The following is a 21933-nucleotide window of genomic DNA, read 5'->3' on the forward strand; positions in this document are numbered from 1 at the left end:
AATATGTAAGACTGCTTTCTTCCATTTGTGCAACATCTCTAAAATTAGAAATATCCTGTCTCAGAGTGATGCTGAAAAACTAGTTCATGCATTTATTTCTTCCAGACTGGAAAACTGTAATTTATTATCAGGATGTCCTAAAAACTGTCATGGTTCTGGGCCATGTTGGCCCAGTATTCTTAGTTTTCGTGTGTTTTATATTTTGTTCCTTATTTAGGCCATGCTTCCTGGGTTGCTCTGTTACGTTGTTCCTTATGTGTTTTCCCCTTGTGACTCTTACCCCCTGTGTGCCCCTCTGTGTATCTGTGAGCCCTCGTCTCTCCTTGTGTTTTATTCAGTGTTTCCCCTGCCCGTTATGTCTGTGCTCTCCCCGTGCTCTCCCCGTGCTCTCTCCTCCTGTCTGCACCTCTGTGTACTTCCTGTCTTGCTTTGACAGTCTCCCGTCAGTGTTGCGTTTACTCCTGCTGTGTCTTGTTATGATTATCAGTGTCACCTGTGTTCCCCGTGTGCTCCCACTTCCCTCGTTAACCCTCTGTGTATTTATGTCCGCGTCTCCCTCAGTTCTGTGTCGCGTTCTCCCTCATGCTGTGTGTGATTCCCCCGTGTTTCCTGGTGCGCTTTATATTTAGTTTTCCCAGTTTAGTTTTCTGTAACCTGTGATCTGTGTTTCCAGCAATAAAGCTGTGCTTTTTGAGTTCAGTCCTGTTTTCCGTGAGTTTGCATTTGGGTCCTCATCCTGCCTGCACACAGCCTAACCATGACAAAAACTCTCTGAAACTCTTCAGTTAATCCAAAATGCTGCAGCAAGAGTCCTGACAGGGACTAGAAAGAGAGAACAGATTTCTCCTGTATTGGCTTCCTGTCATATCCAGAAATGAATTCAAAATCCTGCTCCTCACATACAAGGTCTTAAATAATCAGGCCCCATCTTATCTTAATGACCTTGTATTCAGGATTACACGCAACAAACTAGAACACAGGGTAAAGCTGCACTCTGCAGAAACACAAATCTAAAATAAATATTTTATTTCCATTTATTTTATCACTCACTGGCCTTTCCATGCTGCTGTTTATTTTTAACATGATGGATGCACAATCAATTTTTTTTTATAGGATACCTTTAAACATCAAAGGTTACTGTCCGGAATCAGAGCACAAATAAAGAACCTGAAATTAAATAAAATCAAAAAGAAATAAATTTCATTGATTAAACAGGCCTTCTCGGTGTGTGTTCTGTGATGTAGTAGCTGCAATGACAGCAATGCAAAAGAGATATGAGCAGAAAACGTTTGGTTTCTGCATAACTAAAGTAACACACGTACGTTCTGGTTTGCACTTCATTCAGTTAGGAAACAGTTTAACAACTTCTACATAGAAAATGTATTCCTCAGCAGTGTTGGGCAAGTTACTTTGAAAAACTAGTTATTAGTTACTAACTCAGTTACTTCTTTAAATAAGTAACTGAGTTACAATATTATAAAAGTAACTAAATAATAGGAAAACTAACTACTGTGTTACTTAAAAATAATGTTAAACCCTCTGGGGCCCAGGGTATAATTGGCCATTTCTGACTACTTTTGATTTGACCTCTACATTTCACCTTTAAAAACTATTTATCTTGCCTTGTTTGGTATCATTCTTTTCAACACAACCTTGTATATCTGAATTTACAGTTATTTTTTCATAATCACACTTGATCTAAAATTAGACAAAAAACAAAAGCAGAGTATAAAAAAAATATTTTTTTTCTGTAACAACCACAAACAGGTTTAATGAATAATTTTCATAACTCGAGATGCAAATAGAAATTGTACATTTTAAAAACCTATGCACAAGATTTGCAAACAAAGTTATATGCAACTATTTACCTAAAAATGCAGTAAATGCGTCTTTTCAATAAGCATTTCATTGGGAAAACGGGAGGAGTGTCCTCCCGTTTTCCACCTGGCAACAACGTTTACACTGTAATCTGCCTTTAGTGGCTTTATGGCAGCAACTGTGACATTCAGCATCAGTGTTCTGACACACAAAACAAAACTAAGGACTACACTACACACTAATTACACAAGACAACAGACTAACTACACACTCCATACACGCTAAAAGTCACAAATCTCTCACATCTCAAAACTCTCTCTCTCTCTTTCGCTCTCTCACCGCTGTCACTCCTAAAACTCTGGTTGTAAGCAGAGAGTGCTTACTAGCACTGCCTTTAGACAGTAAACGTGACGATAGTATTCAGGAAAAAACAGCTAATATACTGTTTTAATCATGACTGTGGTTTGACATGGCCTATCAACACAATTTAAAGACTGGTATATAGCATCTTGTTATTATGTCATCTTAAACTGGACATGTTATTGGGTACCATGACTACTTTATTCTTCCTCATCCAATGAGCAGCAGTTCAGAGATTGTTTCGCCCCACTAGCTCCCGGCAAGATGAAGACAGCTTCAACCATCTGTGTGTTGAGAAATAGTAACATTTTCTTCTTAGTAACAGTAACAGCGTTGGAACGATAGAAATAGTAATTAGTTAGATTACTAATTACTGAAAAAAAACAATGGTGTTATTCCCATCACTGTTGCTTGGGCACAGAATTGATAACGCATTTAAAACATGTTGTAAATAGAATAATTTGTAAAAATGTGGCACCTGCTTTTAAACTGAAACTCTAACCATGACCACCTTGCTACCATGCTGTGTTTACCATTAGTTCCCATGCTGACTTATGTTTAACTTTGCACTCTACACAGCTTGCTAAACTGTTAATTTTGTTAAAAGAGTACACCTCTATATGTGTATTTTCATGTGGTGAAACAAATAAGCACCATATCTGAATGCCTTCCCACAAGTTTTACAATGATATGGTTTCTCACCTGTGTGTATTCTTATGTGCTCTTTTAAATGACTGTTACAGCTGAACATTTTCCCACATTTTACAATAATAAGGTTTCTCACTTGTGTGATTTTTTTGGGGGGCCTCAATAAGCCATTACTACGTGCAAACATTTTCCCACATATTTCACAGTGATGTCGCTTCTCACCTGTGTGCGTGATCATGTGGACAGTCAAACCGTTTGTCTGTCTAAAACTTTTCCCACACACTTTGCAAGAATATGGTTTCTCACCTGTGTGGATTCTCATGTGGTTCACTACAGAACCACTACGTACAAACATTTTCCCACATGTTTTACAGGAAAACGGCTTCTCCCCTGTATGGATTCTATAATGTCTTTCCATTTCATAATTATATTTGTAGGCTTTTCCACAAACATCACATTTAAGACTTTTTACTTTTGTCAGACTTGCACTCACTGTCTGGCGTAGGTTGGTGTTCTACATTATTGTGACCCTTTTTTTTTTATTTCTTGGTGATTCTGAATCTTTCTTCCTTCTTCCCTGATATTGTCTCACAGCTACAGCAGAGCTGACACAGTTGAGATGGTCTCTTTTTGGTTCTGGTTCACTGTGGTCTCTTTCCTCAGCAGCAGTCACCATAAAGGTATGAATCTCCTCCTTCAGTATCAGCTGCTCTCCCTCCTGACTGCTGCAGAGTTGCTTCTGTTCCTCTTTAATCTGTGGAGCTTCTGGTTCTTCCTGGCCCAGATTGGAGCGCCTCTCCTGATTCCACAGCTGCTGCTCAGCGATAACCTCCTCCTCCTTACAGACATGCTGCTGGGACATCTGGAAGGGAAAAAGGAGACAATTAAGAGAAAAGTGATGTGATAATAGAGAAAAAAAAAACATACTGAGCAAATATACAACACAAAAAAATAATTAAATTATGCTTGATATCTATGGCTCTTGACTAGCTTAGCGTTAGCATGCTGTCTGCACAGAGCCATAGTTGTGTTAGCAGCTGTTTTGTCCTGGATGCAGTTTCTACTTTACCATCATGTTCTCATCCTTTTTGTGCAATAAAAATAAATGTAATGTGCTCAGATGATTCAGGAGGGAACTTTTTGACTTCAAGTACCTAAGATGTACTCAGCTGCTGCATTACTAAAGAAGAACAGGCCCTTGAAAGCACACACCGCACAAAGTTCTGTCGTCATGTCCTGGAGACTCATTCAAATGTGGGGGACATGATCGGCTGTGTGGGCCAGCCTCCTCTGACGCCCCACCTTGAACCCACAGCTCCATCCCTCTCCTGTAGCTGAACCACAAACCACACCCAACCACAGCCTGAATGATAATCTTTAAAGTTCTAAGATTCTCTGTTAGATTTCTAAAATAATTAAATTATTGCCGTTTTATTATTTGTTATATTTAAAAGATTTTAGAACTGTACTGGATATTTTGAAGATGAACTGTACCAGATTTATTTCCTTTTAGCCAAAGCCTAATTTATGAAACCACATGATCTAAACTGTTCACATGGAGGGCCATGGTGTATTTGAGTGGCGCAAACACCAAACAGGAAGTTAATCACTAAAAGTGTAGGCTGATGAAACACATACATTATTGGTCAAAAGTTTTAGAACACCCTAATTTCAATCATTTCAGTTATTTATTGCAATTTAAGTTGTTCAAGTCCAATGAACAGCTTGAAATGGTACAAAGGTAAGCGGTGAACTGCTAAAAGTTTTTTTTTTTTTTTTTTTTTTAAAGGTAAGGTTACCAAAACTGAACAATAATGTACATTTCAGTATTATACAAAAAAGAGTTTTTCAGGGAAAACAACATGGGTTAACAATTTAAAGCTGCTCTGCAGCAATGGAGGTCAATCAAGCCTTGAAAGCCGGTCCTACTAATTACTATAGAGGTTCCAACTTTTCTGGATTACTTAAAGCCCCCTCTGTCTGCATAAAAGCAGTGTTGGAACACACTGTGGTTACATACCATCTTGAGCATCACTTGAACAGTATTATACTGCAGAAAGTAGTGTGTTGGCAAGAAAATGGCAATTAACAATGGAAGATAGACAGAACATCATATAACTTGTAGGTCTCTCCTACACTTCAAAGAAAGTCAAGGTGTCAGTGAGCACAGTTTCCTTCAACATCAAAAGGCTCTCAGAAACAAACTGTGACAGGAAGAGGTCTGCAGACCCAAAGACACGACTGAATCAGAGGACAAGTTTCTGAGAGTTAACAGCTTGCATGAATCATGGCTCACAGGACAACAGCTTCAAGCACAGCTTGAAATTTTCTGTTCCTCATGCAGGATCTTTGTGCGCCGTTGATGAGAGGAAAGGATGGTTCCAGTGTGTGGCATCAATTGTCAAACATGGAGGAGGAAGTGTGATGGTCTGGGGCTGTTTGCTGGATCCAGGGTCGGTGACTTGTACAGAGTGAGAGGCTCCCTGAACCAAAACAGCTACCACAGCATTCTGCAGCACCATGCAGTACCCCCTGGTATGGACCTAGTTGGTCAGCAAGATAATGAGCCAAAACATAAGTCCAAGCTGTGCCAGAACTACCTCAGGAAAAAAGAACAAGATGGTGAGCTTGAAAACACGGAGTGTCCAGCACAGTCTCCAGACTTAAACCCCATCGAGCTGATTTGGGATGAACTGGACAGAAGAGTGAAAGCAAAGCAACTACAAGGTCCACATTTATGGGAACTTCTGCTACAGATATAGGAGAATATTTGATTTCTATTGTAGAAAGGATGCCACGGCTGTGTTCAGCTGCTGTAGCTGCCAAAGGGGCTACTTTGATGAGTCAAAAGCTTAGAATACATTTTGGTCTATTAATTGATTCCATGATTTCTTTTTTAACTCCAAGTGCTTATTTGTACTCTGCTTTCATTTCAGAGTGCAACGAGACATTAAACTAGGGCTGTGTGATATGACCCAAATCTCATATCCCGATGTAAAACACCTCGTTTTTGCTTCTCATCCATAAACTCTCTCCACACTCTGTCATGTGACTCTTGCGCAGATGGCAGAAGAAGTTTGTCATGTTTGAGTCTGTGGTCTGGACCAGTTTGCACCATAATTTGCATAGTACAGTTTTCAGACTTTTCATAACCAAACCATGTCCCTGCTACAGAGGCAGCCCCTCGTTTAGGAATAAGGTCCTGGATTCAAGGAGCTTTATTTGTCATTCGCATCGCACGCTAACATGAGGTGGTGGCTTCAACCTCCTCAGGAAGTAGAGCCTCTGGTGAGTCTTCCTAATCAGGCTGGAAGTGTTGTTTTTCCAGGTGAGGTTGTAGCTCTGCTGAGAGAAGATGCTCCAGATTGTCTTTGGAGCATCTCTGCGGGGCCCAGGGAGTGGCATGGGTTATCTCCATATACATATGCTTTGCAGAATAAAGAGTTGAAGTTGGACTTCACTGTCTCCGAGAGACTTCTTGCGATCCAAGAATAAGGTGAACCCGGTGTGCTTCCACATATCTCACCACTAAGTATCTCGCTCGCTGGAGCCGACAGTGCAGTTTTTCTCTGTTGTCCACTGTAGTTTGCAATATAATCATTTATTTATTTATTTTTTATCTGTGAAAAGTGCTATATAAATACAATTTGCTTACTTACGTCTCCAAAAAGCCCTCACAATTAGGGCTGGGCCATATCACACCGTTCACAGTAATACCGGTATAATGTCGGGCAACGATAATAAAATGAAATATCACGAAAGAATCTGGGTAAAAGCAGAGCAGTGCCTTTGTTTTCATACGCACATGGCGGAAAATGCGTGCCGGCGACAGAGAATGAGAAGGTCGAAAGCGGATCGTTGAATGAAACTGATGAACCAGAACTGGTTTGTAAAAATGCTGCAACTTCAGTGGTGTGGAACTGGTTTAGCTTTCGTCCGTCAGATACACAACAAAGCACTATTTTTGGTAGCGCATGCTAGCGGGCCGTCGTTATTACCGTGTTTTTGGAAAATACGGCACACTTAAAATCAATGCTTTGATTTTTTTGAAAATCGACAGTGCCCCTTATAATCCCGTGTGCCTTATGTATGAACTCTGGTTGTGTTTACTGACCTCGAAACGATTTTATGTGGTACACGAAAATCTGTCAAAAGTTTTAGTACGACTTTGCTAAACAAAGTCAAAGTCAGTTTTATTTGTCAATTTCTTCAGATGTACTTGCCATACAAAGGAATTGAAATTACGTTTCACACTGTCCCATGCATAGACATAGACTCTACTGGGGTAGAGTCCAGTCTGTCTTCCTATAGTTCTGCCAATCTGGTGGTTCTGCTGGCTGGGAGCCGGGAGGGGCGAGAGTTCAGCAGTCTCACAGCCTGGTGGATGAAGCTGTTGGTGAGCCTGGTAGTGCGGGAGCGGAGACTACTGTATCTTTTTCCGGAGGGCAGGAGGCTGAACAGACAGTACGCGGGGTGGGTTGCATCGTTGACAATTGTGATGGCTTTGCGGGTAAGGCGGGTGGTGTAGATGTCTTGCAGGGAGGGGAGTGGTACACCAACTATCCTCTCAGCTGTTCTCACAATGCGTTATAGAGCTTTCCTGTTATAGTCAGTGCAGCTACCGCCCCACACAGTGATGCAGCTGGAGAGGATGCTTTCAATAGTTCCTCTGTAGAATGTGGTCAGGATGGGTGGTGGAGCACTTGCCCGCTTGAGTTTGCGCAGGAAGTAGAGGCGCTGTTGTGCTTTCTTGGCCAGTGATGCTGTATTGGTGGTCCAGGAGAGGTCCTCACTGATGTGCACCCCCCGGAACTTGGTGCTGCTCACCCTCTCCACCGCAGCGCCGTCGATGTTCAATGGGGGGTGACAGGTGTGGCCTCTCTGGAAGTTGACAATAACCTCCTTGGTCTTGCTAACATTTAGCAGGAGGTTGTTGTCTCTGCACCACGTGGTCAGGAGCTCAACATCTTTCCTGTAGTGGGTCTCATCGCCCTTGGTGATGAGCCCCACCAGCGTTGTGTCGTCCGCAAACTTCACAAGGTGGTTGGAGCTGTAGGTTGGTGTGCAGTCATGTGTCAGCAGGGTGAAGAGCAGAGGACTGAGCACACAGCCTTGTGGAGCCCCCGTGCTCAGGGTGATGCTGTTTGAGACCTTGTTGCCCACACGCACCGCTTGAGGCCTCTGGCTGAGGAAATCCAGCAGTCAGTTGCAGAGGGAGGTGCTGAGGCCCAGTCTGTCCAGTTTACAGATGAGTTGTTGTGGTATTATGGTGTTGAATGCTGAGCTGAAGTCTATGAACAGCATTCTCACATATGAGTCTTTCTTGTCCAGATGAGTTAGGGCTGGGTGGAGGGCAGAGCAGATTGCATCCTCTGTGGATCGTTTCGCTCTGTATGCGAACTGGTATGGGTCCAGGGTGGGAGGCAGGGTGGATTTGATGTGTGACATGACTAGTCGTTCAAAGCACTTCATAATAATGGGTGTCAGTGCCACGAGGCAGTAGTCATTGAAACAGGCTGGGGATGGTTTCTTTGGCACAGGTATGATGGTGGCAGTCTTGAAGCATGATGGGACAGTGGCTTGCCTCAGGGAGATGTTAAAGATGTCTGTGAAGACATCCTTCAGCTCCTCTGCGCAGTCTTTCAGCACACTACCAGGGATGTTATCTGGACCCGCTGCTTTCCGGGCGTTGATGGTGATGAGTGTCCTCTTCACGCTGGCAGCAGACAGGCACAGAGGCTGGTCGTGTGGAGGTGGTGGTGTTTTCTGTGGGCGTGTGTTGTTCTGTGCTTCAAAGCGTGCAAAGAAGCTGTTCAGGTTGTTGAGCAGAGTGGTGTCGCTCTCACAGCTACGTGCTGCAGGCTTGTAGTCTGTAATAGCCTGGATGCCTTGCCATAGGCTTCGTGCGTCCTTGCTATCATTGAAGTGGGAGGTTATCTTGTGTGTAGTCCTGTTTCGCTTTGCTGATGCCACGGGACAGGTTGGCTCTCGCTGTTCTCAGGCCTATTTCATCCCCAGCTCTGAAGGAGTTACACCTCTGGATTGAGAATTACGTGAAGCATGAAAAATGTTTCCGGCCTTTGTCTTCTTACTCTAACAATATCTTCAGCAGTTAGGTGAGTCTCTAGTAAAAATATTACCTGGGCTTTAATTTGCCTAATTAGATTCATAATTTGTTTCAGTTTAACCAATTTATTCAACCCCCGAAAATTCCAAGAAGTTATATTCAGATCTGATGCTGCAGGCATTTATAATAGGAAATAGCTAGAAATGTACGAGTCTGCCCTGGGATGGGAGGAGCAGAAAATTAACTAAGAATGAATGATCAAATATTATAATATAATAACAATAAATTACCACCACAATGAAAAGGATTACATCAGACCATGTCACTTTTGTGCTCAAATTATATTTGTTATTTTAACTGACTATATGGCCTGGAATGAAATTATCCCTGAATCCGACATTACAATCATAACAACAGGGGCTTAAAAGGTAAGTAAGCGTTTTCCCTTCAAGTAGTGTCCTTCTCTTGTGCATTTGACTTCAGCTGTTGTACGTATGAACTTGCCACAGATGGGTTGTCAAAGATATGTCGGTCCCCTTGAAAGGTTATCAACATCTTTGCTGGATAGATGATGCCAAAGTTGAGATCCGGGATGTAAAGGGTTAACAGCTGGTTTTTAACCGGGTCAAACAGCCTCTGTTGTTTACAAAGCTCCACTGAGAAGTCTTATTAAATAACAGGAGCTACAGTAGTGGCAGCATATTTATTGTTCAGTAGAAAAATGTCCAGTATGTTGGCTGACATACTTTTTTTCCTTTGAAAATATAAATGGGCTGATTGTAACCATACTGTAAGTGTCAGCAAACCCAGTCTGTCTACAAAACACAGGAAGCATTTTCCACACTGCTCAGCTCCACTAGAGGGCGACATCATCCAGTAGGCGGTGCTCTCCTTCTGCACTGTGTTCAACCATTGTGTCAATAATAAGTGCTGCTGTGAAGAGAACAATTCTCAGACTGAATGTTGAACATCAGCTAGTTTCTCCTGTTGATTGAAACCTTGTTGTACAGATGGAACATTGGCTGTGGATTATTCTTGCTGCTCTTTTCTTTGGTAAGATACAAACATCAACATGTTTCCTCTGCACACGATTCACAACAAGACGAGGAGATGAAGACTTGTTTATTATAAAGACTAAATGTGATTTTAAATCATGTTACCTTTAAATTATCTTTACTATTACATCAGAGACATTTTTTATATATGTCTTTCTGATGAATGTGTAAACCTAAAGATTGTTCTCCTTTAATCAACCATCTTTATTGATCCATCTCTTCCTCTGCATGTTCTGTTCTTCCTCAGAGTGTAAAGGAGAAGACAAAGTGATCCAGGAACAAGGAGATGTCATTGCTGCTGAAGGAGACACAGTTACACTTGGATGTAGATTTGAAACAACTGATACATATCCATATTTGTTCTGGTACAAACAAGAAGTAAATGACTTTCCAAAATATGTTTTACGACGTGATAAAACAGCCGGAGATAATGCTCAAGAATTCCCAAAAAACGGATTTGATGCTGAACTCAAAGAAAAGTCAGTTCCTCTGAAGATCCAGAAGCTTCAGCTGTCTGACTCTGCTGTGTACTACTGTGCTCTGCAGCCCACAGTGACAGGAAACACCAAAACTCTGTACAAAAACCTTTGGAGCAAAGACAACAGAATACTCCACAACATCCACTAGAGGGAGCCACACACTGTTAAACCTCTGATTCTTGTGTCATTGGACTGATGACAAAGACAACAGCTTTTACCTTTGTGGTGGAGAGTCTGTCTCAGGCATTGCTGTTGACTTAAACAACCCCCCAAAAAGCAGAAGTTGTAGTTACTCTAGTTGTTGCTGTGAACCTGGCATGCGGTCTCACAGGTTCACATGGACAGTAGGTCCTCGCTGTGACCACCCCAAGCCCAGGAAGTGAGATTTTTCTCTGACCGTTGTGCTGGTCTAGTCTGTTCTTGCAGTATCACGACTTCATACTCGGCATCTACTCTCAAACAAATAAAAAAAGAAAAGAAAAAAAGCAGAAGCTGTAGTGACTCTAGTTGTACCGTGATCCCTCAGGCGTATTTACATCGCCTTATTTCTTCATCGAAAGCTGGAGTGTTCTCCAGGCTGCAGAGCCAGCTGTCCCTCATGGCGCATTGCACGTGGTCACGCAGATTCATGCAGCCTGTGAGGCAGGCCATCAGTGCCGGGGAATGGTTTGCCACAGCTGACCTGAAGGACACCTACTTTGACATATCTTGCAGGGCACCAGCAGTTTCTGAGGCTCGGGTCTGAAAGGGAAGTTATTTCAGTTCTGAATCCTCCCCTTGTGCATTTGTCTTGCACCCCAAACATTGACGCGGTGCATGGACATGGTCCTTGCTCCCATGAGGCTGCTAGGCCTCAGGGTCCTGAACTATCTAGACAACTGGCTGGTCTGCACCACATCAGAAGAACAGTGGTGCAGCCATGAAGCTCTGCTCATGTTGCATGTTCAGGCTGCGAGCTTGTCCCAAAATCTCAGAAAGAGCAAGATGAAGTCTTTCCAGGTCATTTCATTTCTGAGCATGACCCTGCACTCAGACACATGGCTACCATAGTGCAGGCAGTCCCGTTAATGTTCCTGCACATGAATCGCATGTAAGTCTGGCATATTCTCCCCTATTAAGCAGCGGGCTACCAGGCTGTGGCAGCTGATTAAAGTCGCGTTGAACGCTCCATCTTGTATTTGCTCATCAATAAATGTTTTATGAAATATGATTGGAGGAGTTGGAGCATCATTCTGCCTGTACATAGCTACATGTAAACTCTTTACTTCCCCTGTGGTGTAATATAAAACAGTCACAACACTTGAATATCATTATGAAGATTAGTAAAAATGTGAAGCTCTGCATGTTGCAGCCATCATTCCTGGTTATTACACAAAGGCTACCATTGATGTTTCCAGGCTTTTCCTGCTGCTCCACAAACATTTTGTAGGACTGCACCCGTTCAGAGTCTGTTTATTTCACAAACTCCAGATTCTCACACAAATGTCTTGTTTATAAGTTAAAGTCTAATGAAGGAAATCTGTGAGCAGTTTAATGTTCACTCACAGCAACATTCTTACTCAACTCCATAAACTTCACAACTTCATTTTCCTGAATTTGTCACATTTTGAGGTTAAATTTCTATAAAGATCTAAAGGATGGGATGGTGTTTCCATCTCTTAAAGATGCTTCTTTGAAAAATTATATTCATAGATATTAATATCATTAAATATATTATTTATTTGTTGCTTTGTAGCTGTGTTTGTTCACGTTTCCTTTGTTGTTGTGTGTCACTGCAAACACAGAGCAGAGACGAGGAGCAGAGATTCAGGGAGGAGCTGAGCTGTTACTGAACTATAGAAGAGGGAAAAACCTCCACATTCAACAGAGTTCAACACAAAACAAACTTTATGTTCCTCAACATGCTGTCATTACATCACTGTGTGTTTCCTCTGATTCTTCTCACTCTCACAGGTATGCTCACCTACACAGGAAACTATGTTCAATGAAATCTTTATATGAATGTCAATTATCCACTGAAACAATTCTAACATATATTTCTTCCTTCAGGTGTCACATGTGATCAACTCACTCCAGTCAAAGATGAAGAGTCCAGTTTAGAGGGCAGCACAGTTACTCTGACCTGCACGTACACCAAAGGTGCTGCTGATTATTTCTTCTGGTATCGACAACATCCAGGAAAAACACCAGAGTTCCTGATCTCTCATTTGGAGTCGGGAGAAATAGTAATACCACCCAGCAGCTCCAGACTCTCTGTTGGAGTCAGAAAGGATGAAACAAAAATGGATCTTCAGATCTCCTCTGCTGCAGTGACAGACTCTGCTGTGTACTACTGTGCTGTGAGGCCCACAGTGACAGGAAACACCAAAACTCTGTACAAAAACCTTTGGAGCAAAGACAACAGAATACTCCACAACATCCACTAGAGGGAGCCACACACTGTTAAACCTCTGATTCTTGTGTCATTGGACTGATGACAAAGACAACAGAGAAATGAAGCAGTAAAGATCAGAGACAGAGACAGAGCTGCTGTGGAAGCACAAAACTATTTGATTGGCTCAGCTATTGCACTGGCCCCGCCCACTGAAGTTGAGCTCATCCAATGACATTATTTGTTGGTCATTGTGCTGCAGTGGAAGAACATTGTTCATGTGCTGTCTGTCTGGCTTTAATAACTCCAAAGACATGTTGCTGCACCTCTTTTTGCTTCTATCTCACATTATAGGTGAGTTTAAGAACAGGGATTAAAGTTTAGTTGAAGCTGCTGCATTAAGCAGATATACAGACTGCATTTCACTACTTTTCTTCTTTCTTTTTCCAGGACTCACAGCTGGAGACTCAATCACTCCTCAACAAACTGAAGTCACTAAAACAGAAGGAGAATCTGTCAAACTCACATGTAGCTATAAGACAACATCGGGTTATGCTAACCTTTATTGGTACAGGCATCATTCTGACCTCCAGGCTCCTCAGTTTATACTCTGGAAAAAAGGAAAAGGATACCCAGAGGAATATATTCCTGATAAACGATATGAATCAGAAACATCTTCTACATCAACTAGTCTGACCATAACAGCCCTAACCCTGGCAGACACAGCTCTCTACTACTGTGCTCTAGAAACACAGTGATACAAAGTGTAGAAGAGGCTGTACAAAAACCTGAACACAGATATCTGACTACTCTTCAAAGAGGAGGGAAGTGGTATTCAAAGCACAGCTTCATATCAGATGGATTCTGCTAATTCCTGTTTTATCAGAGTCACTGTGGTTACAGCTGCTAATGAAACACTGTGGGAGGATTCACATGAGCAGCAAATCCACATCAACCACAAACCAACACTTTATATCAGCATCAACAGTCAGGAAGTTTTTTTGATATTAAAGGTATTTTTTTCTTTCAAAATAAAGTTCTTCCAAAGAGTGCTGCACATCTTCACACAGATTTAAATCCCACCTTCAGTCGAGCTCCTTCCTGGTTTTACCTGCTTTGGTCCAACTGTGCTGTGAAGAACTGAAACTGAACATTCAGCAAACATTTCTCTGAGGCAGAAATAATTGCACTGACTGACATGAAAATGTTTCTGACTCCACCCACTGATGCTGATCTCAACCAATGAAATGATTTCTGTCTACAGAAGTCAAAGCACAACCAGCCTGATGTTGAGGAGAAGGACTGCAGCAGAGAGGCTGCTTAGTTTCTTCATTCTGCTGTCTGACTAACCCAACAACTAAAGACATGCTGCTTTACCTCATTTTACTTTTCTCTCATATCAGAGGTGAGTGTTAGACAAGAGAAGAAATCTGTTTGAATGTTCAGCAGATCATCTCTGCTGCCATTTGTTAGCTTGTAAAAACACCTGATATGGTTCAAAGTGAAAAATGTTCTGCATGTAACAGAACTCTTTAAAGCTGCTGATTGTTCTCCTTTAATCAATCACGTTTATTGATCCATCTCTTCCTCTGCATGTTCTGTTCTTCCTCAGAGTGTAAAGGAGAAGACAAAGTGACCCAGGAACAAGGAGATGTCATTGCTGCTGAAGGAGACACAGTTATACTTGGATGTAGATTTGAGACCAGTGACTCCAGTCCATATTTGTTCTGGTACAAACAAGAAGTAAATAGTTACCCAAAGTATATGCTGCAATCTATCTCAACATCAACAGTTAAGGCTGCAGAATTCAACAACGACAGATTTGATGCTAAAATCAACCAGAAATCAGTTCCTCTGAAGATCCAGAAGCTTCAGCTGTCTGACTCTGCTGTGTACTACTGTGCTCTGCAGCCCACAGTGACAGGAAACACCAAAACTCTGTACAAAAACCTTTGGAGCAAAGACAACAGAATACTCCACAACATCCACTAGAGGGAGCCACACACTGTTAAACCTCTGCCCTGTTTTGTTTGTTGTAGTGACAATTTAAGTGAATAATGTTTACGGTGTTAAACATTAACACACTAATGTTAAATAACAGAAAATATTGTGGGAATTATATTCAATACTTTAAATACAGCAGCAGAGGAAGTGATGAAACAGGAAGACACAATTGCAAAATAAAATCACGTGTTTCTTCTCTAAATTTGATTTTGATTTCATGCTAAGTTACCGAAAGTTAAATAACAGAATAAACAACAGAACATCACATTATGATTCAACATAATCGGTCATGTGACACAAGCTACTCACTGATATCAACTAATAGCTCGCTAATATCAAACTTAGAAATACAATCTCAGTATTCTCATGCTATGTCGTGGTTCACAGATTCACTACATCGCAGAATCAACTGTAAATTTAGATTGTGGGAATTTCATCATTTCACAGATTCCCGAGGCTTATGTGTATTTTTGCTTTTTACATTTTTTGTCATTTTTCCTTTAAAATAAACATTTTGTAGCCTAAAATATTAATAGCAATATAAATGGCGTCTTACCACCGAACACCACATTGCTGATCTGGCCAACGGATCAAAGTGTTATTTGCTCATTTAGGCACTTTATATGAGAAACTCCCTGCACGACCTGTCAAGGTTTTCACTCAGTACATAAAGATGTTTTTCAAAAGTGTCTTTACGAGAGCAGAAAAGGTTTAGAAGATTGTGAGGAAAGTTTTTGGGCTTAAAGTACATAAAAATAATAAAACAAAGATATGGTTTCTACTTTGCGGATTTTCACCCCTTTGCAGGGGGTCCTGGAACGTAGTCCCCACAATATTTGGGGGTATGTACACTTCACTCATGTGACTGCCTCGATTAAAAACTTTAAGGCCCCTCATTTTTATTGTTCTGCTCTCAGTTTTCATTTCAGTGTCCAATCGATGCAACCCTCCTCCAACCGCCGTCCTCGACTGTTCATGTGTCTGTGGGTCCTTTTAACATTTGCCAGTGAAAGACAAAGATACATCACTGAAAGTAAAAAACACTCAATAATTTAAATTTTCTTCTCTCATTGTAATTTTGATTTCATGCTAAGTTAATGAAACTTTAGCTTTACTCAGTTGAGCTGGAGCATCAACCTTTATTAACATTTCCTTTGTGCTTTAAGTCTGTGTTGTGGGTTAGCTGTGGCTCCAGCACAGCAAGAGCATTTCTCTGGAATAAACGTGTCCATGTAGGGATTTCGCTGGCACGCCTTTGGAGAATTTCTCTTTGATAAAATACGTTTTTGTTACTGAAACCTCTGCTTCTCTTTTCTTCTCAGGTTTTCCTCTTTAATGAATCTTTAATTCAATATGACCAGAACCGACCACCAAGTGTATTGTACAGCACTCTCTTTCATATGATTACTTGATACATTACTTGATATGGTTTCTTGAAATTTTGTTCAAGGTCAACTTTAGTTTTTTGCAATAACAATGAAGGTCAAATGCTTACCTAACCTAAATAAACTTTCAACTTTTTGGTGGCCTGCTGGTACTGTGGTTAGCACTGTGTGGAGTCTACATGTTCTCTCTCTCTGTACTCCATGCTGTTCTGAATAGTGATTCTAATTTTGAGCACAGGTGTGAATTTTGTCTCTCTCTGTGTTAGAGCTGTGAGAGACTGGCGACCTTCTCATGTATGTACAAGGAGCCTCCACAGGACATGTTTGATTTCTGTAATTTTCATAAAATAAATAAGAGTCATGTCAGAGTGACTTATATGTAGGGTAGTTTGTGGCACAGTGCTGCTTGTCCCTGACTCAGGCCAGTTTTAGCACTTTTCCACTAGTACCTACTCAGGTCGGCTCAGCAAGGCTCAACTCAGTATGTGGTACCAGGTACGTTTTTAAATGGTAAATGGCCTGTATTTGTATAGCGCTTTACTAGTCCCTAAGGACCCCAAAGCGCTTTACACATTCAGTCATCCACCCATTCACACACTGGTGATGGCAGCTACATTGTAGCCACAGCCACCCTGGGGCGCACTGACAGAGGCGAGGCTGCCGGACACTGGCGCCACCGGGCCCTCTGACCACCACCAGTAGGCAACGGGTGAAGTGTCTTGCCCAAGGACACAACGACCGAGACTGTCCAAGCCGGGGCTCGAACCGGCAACCTTCCGATTACAAGGCGAACTCCCAACTCTTGAACCACGACCGCCCAGTCGCCCAGTTTTTATTACCAACTCAGGGCGAGGGTTCCAAGAGGTCTGAGGTGATCCAAAACTGAGAGTGTCTCTTTCATGAGAATCAAAACCGCCATTTTTAAACCAGACAAGGTGGGAAATGGCCACACAAAAAACAACACGTGGTCCCTGAGTCTGACAAAAAAGCCATACACCAAGCAGCAGGTATCCCCTCACCTCAACGTCCTCCATTTTGTAACGTTTGGGTCTCATACAAATGATGTCACACAGTGGCGTCGTTAGGCCTATTTTACGGGTGCTGAAGCCTCCCTAAAATATTCTTAAGCCCCCCTAAATAATTTGGTGGGGTTTTGGGGTTTTTTTTTGTTAACTTATTCGATTTTTTTTAATAGAACTTGCAGACAAATTCAATATAAAGATGCAGGAATATGAGTTTAAAAAATAATAATATAAACCTGTTGCTATTCACATAAATATGATGATAACTCGGCTGGTCCCTTCACTTTACACTGTTAAGGTAGCGTCAGTGCTTCGTTATCCAATCCGTTCCAGTTATTCACAGGGGACATCCACATTACTGAAAATCCAGTCCTCGTTTTCACTGCTACTTTACACTCCGCTCGTCTACACCTGCGGACATACTAGCGTACATGCTGCAAACTGCAAAAAAAACATGGATATACGCAAAAAAGTAAGTCTTCATCACTGGCTGGTAGTAACAGTTAGCTCCAGCTATCAGCAGAGAGTTCCATGTAATTAATGAACCAGGTGTTCCCATTTTGATAAATAAAAACCTGGCTAGCGCACTAAGTTAAATTGTTAGCATAATGGCCTGTAATGTTAATTTCTGTCACTCGTTTTAGCTCTGAAAAATGGAGCTGAGCTCATTCAGGTATGGTTATCATCAGTGGAAATAATAATAATCATTCCATCCCCATTAACCTGTAGGAGTCAGGGAAGAGGAGCACAGAGTGAGAGGGGAGAGACCTCTACTGGAGAGGTGAGTCAAAGATTTCACGGGATGGAGTCATTTGTGATGCAAACAGTCTGATTAGAATTTTATGGAACTCAGCATGGATATGAAATGTGAAACATTTCAGTCATGGTAAAACATATAAGACCTGTTTAACTTGAGCTTTTATTTAGGAGAGTCGAGGTTAGAAAGTGGAGAGAGCAAAGACATATATATATATAAGTCAAATTAGCCTGACTCACATATTTTTGGGGGTTCTATTTTAATATTACTTCAAGTGATTTCGTAATATTTTTCAGGGCTTTAAATTGCAACCATTTTAGTCACTTGCATGCTCAAAATGTAATGTTTGTAACTTCAAAATATTTGGGATTTCCAAATTACTGTGGCATGTGAGCAGAAGTCATGATATTAACAGTTTACATTACAATTCGGTATGTTTTAATGTATCTTGAAGGGGCAGGCAGAAGGAGAGGCTGAGGGAGAAGGTCAACAGACAAGTTCAAGTCAGAGAGAGCAAGGAGAGACAGAGGAGCTGAGGCAAATGGATTGAGAGGCAGTGGAAGATCAAGTTATTACAGAGAGAGGAGAGCAAACAGGCCAAGAGAGGGAAAATGATGAAGCAGCTGCAGCAATTCATTCTACTACAGGGTTTGATTTAGGTGACAAAGACACAGGCCCAGACAGGTAAAGCTGAAGAGCTATTCACATGATACTTTTGGTACACAGAAGCGAGCATTTAACCACAGCTGGTTTGGAAGGCACAACTGGTTTGAATATTCAGTCAACCAGAATGCAGCTTTCTGCTTCCCATGTAGAGTGTTTGGCAAAAACATCAAACATGATAGTTTGGTCAGTGATGAAGGTGAAGACAGCCCAAACTGAGCTTTTACGTGCGTGGAGCTTTTAAAGGAGTTTGATCCTTTTCTTCAAAAACATAACCCCCCATCAAATGCACAGTATTTCTTGCCAACATCCCAGAATTACACAATTGACTGTTGTGCCCAGGAAGTTACTAGTGTCATTGTATCTGAAATGACAAAGTCTAAAGTCTATGCCATCATGGCAGATGAGGCAAGGAATGAAAAGGCAGAGCAGTTAGCTGTTTGTGTCAGGTACGTGTCAGAGGGGGCAGTGAAGGTTTCTTGCACTTGCAGAGATAAAATCATTTGATGCCCAGTCCATTGCAAATGAGATTCAGCAGCAGATCCAAAACAATGGTCTTGCAGAGCTTAAGTGTGTAGCACAAACATATGATGGTGCAGCCGTTATGAGTGGCTCCATTGGAGGTGTACAAGCACATTTTAGAAGGCTCCATCCTGAGGCTATCTATATGCATTTGTATACTCATCAACTCAACCTGGTTTTGTGCAATACTTGCAAGGCTGTCCCAGAGGCTGTGGAGCTTTTCAGCTTGTTGGAGTGTGTGCTTTCTTCAGAACCTCCCTAGTCAATCAGCATACATTCATAAAGACTCAGGCAAAGCTTGGATTGACAAAAACTGAGCTTGTGCAACTTTCAAACACTCACTGGGCATGTCAGTTGCAATCAATCAGTGCAGTTCTTGAGACATTGCCTGCCATTTTGGAGTGCCTATCTGCAATTGGATCCCCCATAGCTGTTGGTCCCAGAGCAAAGCTCTCAGCAGTCTATGCACTACTGATGTTTCAGTTGATTCTTTCTGTAACCGAAGGACTCCACAAATTCCTGCAGAAAGAGACTTTAGACCTGGCAGAAGCTTTTATATGTAAACAACCTGTGTGTGACACACTTAAGGGCAAACACTCAGATGCATTTGGCTGCGTCAAACAATGGGTCAGAAAATACTTCACAGACTTGCAGTCATGTCTATTGAAAAAGACACGCTTCAGCATCTGAGTCACAACATAGTGATTGACCGATTTGCCACTCTTAAAAACAGACGCCACTCTTTGATGCTTCCACCCACCAAGTAACTGGTGTACGCAGCCATAAAAATTATGTATTTTTTTATTTTAAGTTTTTTTCTTGTTATTGATGCAGCAAACACATTTCCTCTGTTTTCTTGTTGTATTGTATTATAAAACAGATGGAAATAAAGCAATAGATCAATTGGTGGCCTAGGATGTTTAATCGGTCCAAAAAAGTAGTAAAGCAATTTCTCAGTCTTTTTCTGTTTGTGAAATTTTGTGCTCATTCACTACATTCGTTCGTAACGTGTGCATCTCTTGGGGGCTAAGCCCCCCCTGTCCTTAAATCCTAGTGACGCCCCTGATGTCACATGACTTCCTGCCAGGTTACTATAATGACCCCACGCATATTCAGTGGTGATCGAGTGTAATGATTGATTGTATTTGTGTAATCCCCTTTTATTTGTGCATGTGTCAGCTGGGGTGCGCCACGCTTAAACGTGGAGCAGTGGTGCTGTGGGATGTTGTCATTGGAGGCCCCAGATCTGCTTTCCCCTGCTCTGCTGTGGGGTGTGAGGAATACAATGCTTACAGAGCCTATTGGTTACCTTGTGGTCTAATGCAGCGGTCCCCAACCTTTTTTGCGCCACGGACCGGTTTATACCCGACAATATTTTCACGGACTGGCAATAAGGTGTCGCGGATAAATACAACAAAATAAAACTAGTACCGGTACCGAAAAAAAATAAGATTTATTAATAACACAAGTGAAATGACCCAGAAAAACCGAGTTAACGATAAAAACGATAACAAAATAACGCTGAAAACCGATAAAAACCCTGAAAACCATACATTTCACACCTGAGCCTCAACTGTCGCGGCCCGGTACCAAATGACTCACGGACCGGTACCGGTCCGAGGCCCGGGGGTTGGGGACCGCTGGTCTAATGTATCCCAGCCTTACTCTCCTACCCACTCCTTTGATCAACACATCACTCACACATGCCGGTGGGTTGGGCTGCTGAAGTGTCCCCCCTCCCCTTTCAGTCATATCTGCCCCTCAATTTTATCTGCACTCTCCATCTCCTTTGTGATACATTACTTGATCTGGGGGGTTGGGGACATTGCAGGTTGTGGAGGTGTGGATGAGCACCGTTGACAAGCTTTTGTGTGGTCTTATCACTTCTGTCACCTCCAGTTTAATAGGCCTCTACTCTAGTTTTTTCCTCATATATTCACATACACCAAAACACACAGCCGATATATCACCTTCAGCACAAAGTGGGAGGGAAACTGGGTCGGACTTTTCTGGGGTGGGGATTGGTTGGTGGGAGCCAGGCTGCATCCCACAGTCGAGGCTTCCCATTGGATCTTCTTTGCAGTATCCGTTTTTGACAGGTGTAGCAGTTGGTGACCTGTTGAATTGTCACCACTGCCATACCATAGTACAGGTATACTGTGAAAAGTACTAGAAATGAATCCGAAAGAGAAGTCTATAGTGAATTTATATAGAAAAGCAAATGTAACTGGCACAAATCAGATGATGATTTGGATTGCCTGGACTGCAGACACTGTTTACTCTTGAACTAGACAATGACTTCAGATTGGAGGGAAATACCATGAATGAAGTTTCAAACGCTTTCCAGTTCAGTATTATAATCTAACCCTAAATCATTTTCCAATTTACATAGTGGACGAGTTCCTGCGCCAAGGCTGACACAGATGTAGTGCTGCTGCAGCCTTTGAAGTCCATAAAATGATCCATCAAAACCAAGACTCCAACAAGCTGATGAATGATGGGTTCTTCCCTTGAGTCAAAAAGTCACTGATGCTGCCTGGGCAGTAAAATCTGTGCAGTTAACATGTTTATTTCATCTTTGATGGGTGTTACCCTGGCAACCAAGTAAAGGGGTCTTGCACTAATGTTAAACTGGTGTGAATGATTTGGAGATCCATCCAGCTGCTGTCTTCTTCTCAAATGCTCCAATCCAATTTAATAAGCACCCCTACAATTCCAAAATACCAGTGAATACACTGGTTCACAACAGCTTTCATCTGACTGTAACACATCTTAGTTGCTC

General features: G+C 41.9%; 1 protein-coding gene, 1 long non-coding RNA gene and 1 gene segment (V, D, J or C); 2 read left to right on the forward strand and 1 right to left on the reverse strand.

The window, feature by feature from the left end:
- LOC106097251 (zinc finger protein OZF) overlaps positions 1–21933 on the reverse strand; it is a 126940-nt gene that overhangs the window by 91391 nt on the left and 13616 nt on the right.
- LOC112842816 (T cell receptor alpha variable 38-1-like) lies at positions 13657–14954 on the forward strand. The segment is given in 2 exon segments: positions 13657–14203; positions 14411–14954. Coding segments are annotated over 2 exon segments (420 nt in total).
- LOC109203619 (uncharacterized) lies at positions 17501–20215 on the forward strand. Its single transcript, XR_002063385.2, has 3 exons — positions 17501–17681; positions 17939–17990; positions 18421–20215. It is a non-coding gene; the product is annotated as an uncharacterized LOC109203619 (long non-coding RNA).

The sequence above is a fragment of the Oreochromis niloticus genome, linkage group LG18, assembly GCF_001858045.2.
Source record: "Oreochromis niloticus isolate F11D_XX linkage group LG18, O_niloticus_UMD_NMBU, whole genome shotgun sequence".
Classification (NCBI taxonomy): domain Eukaryota; kingdom Metazoa; phylum Chordata; class Actinopteri; order Cichliformes; family Cichlidae; genus Oreochromis; species Oreochromis niloticus.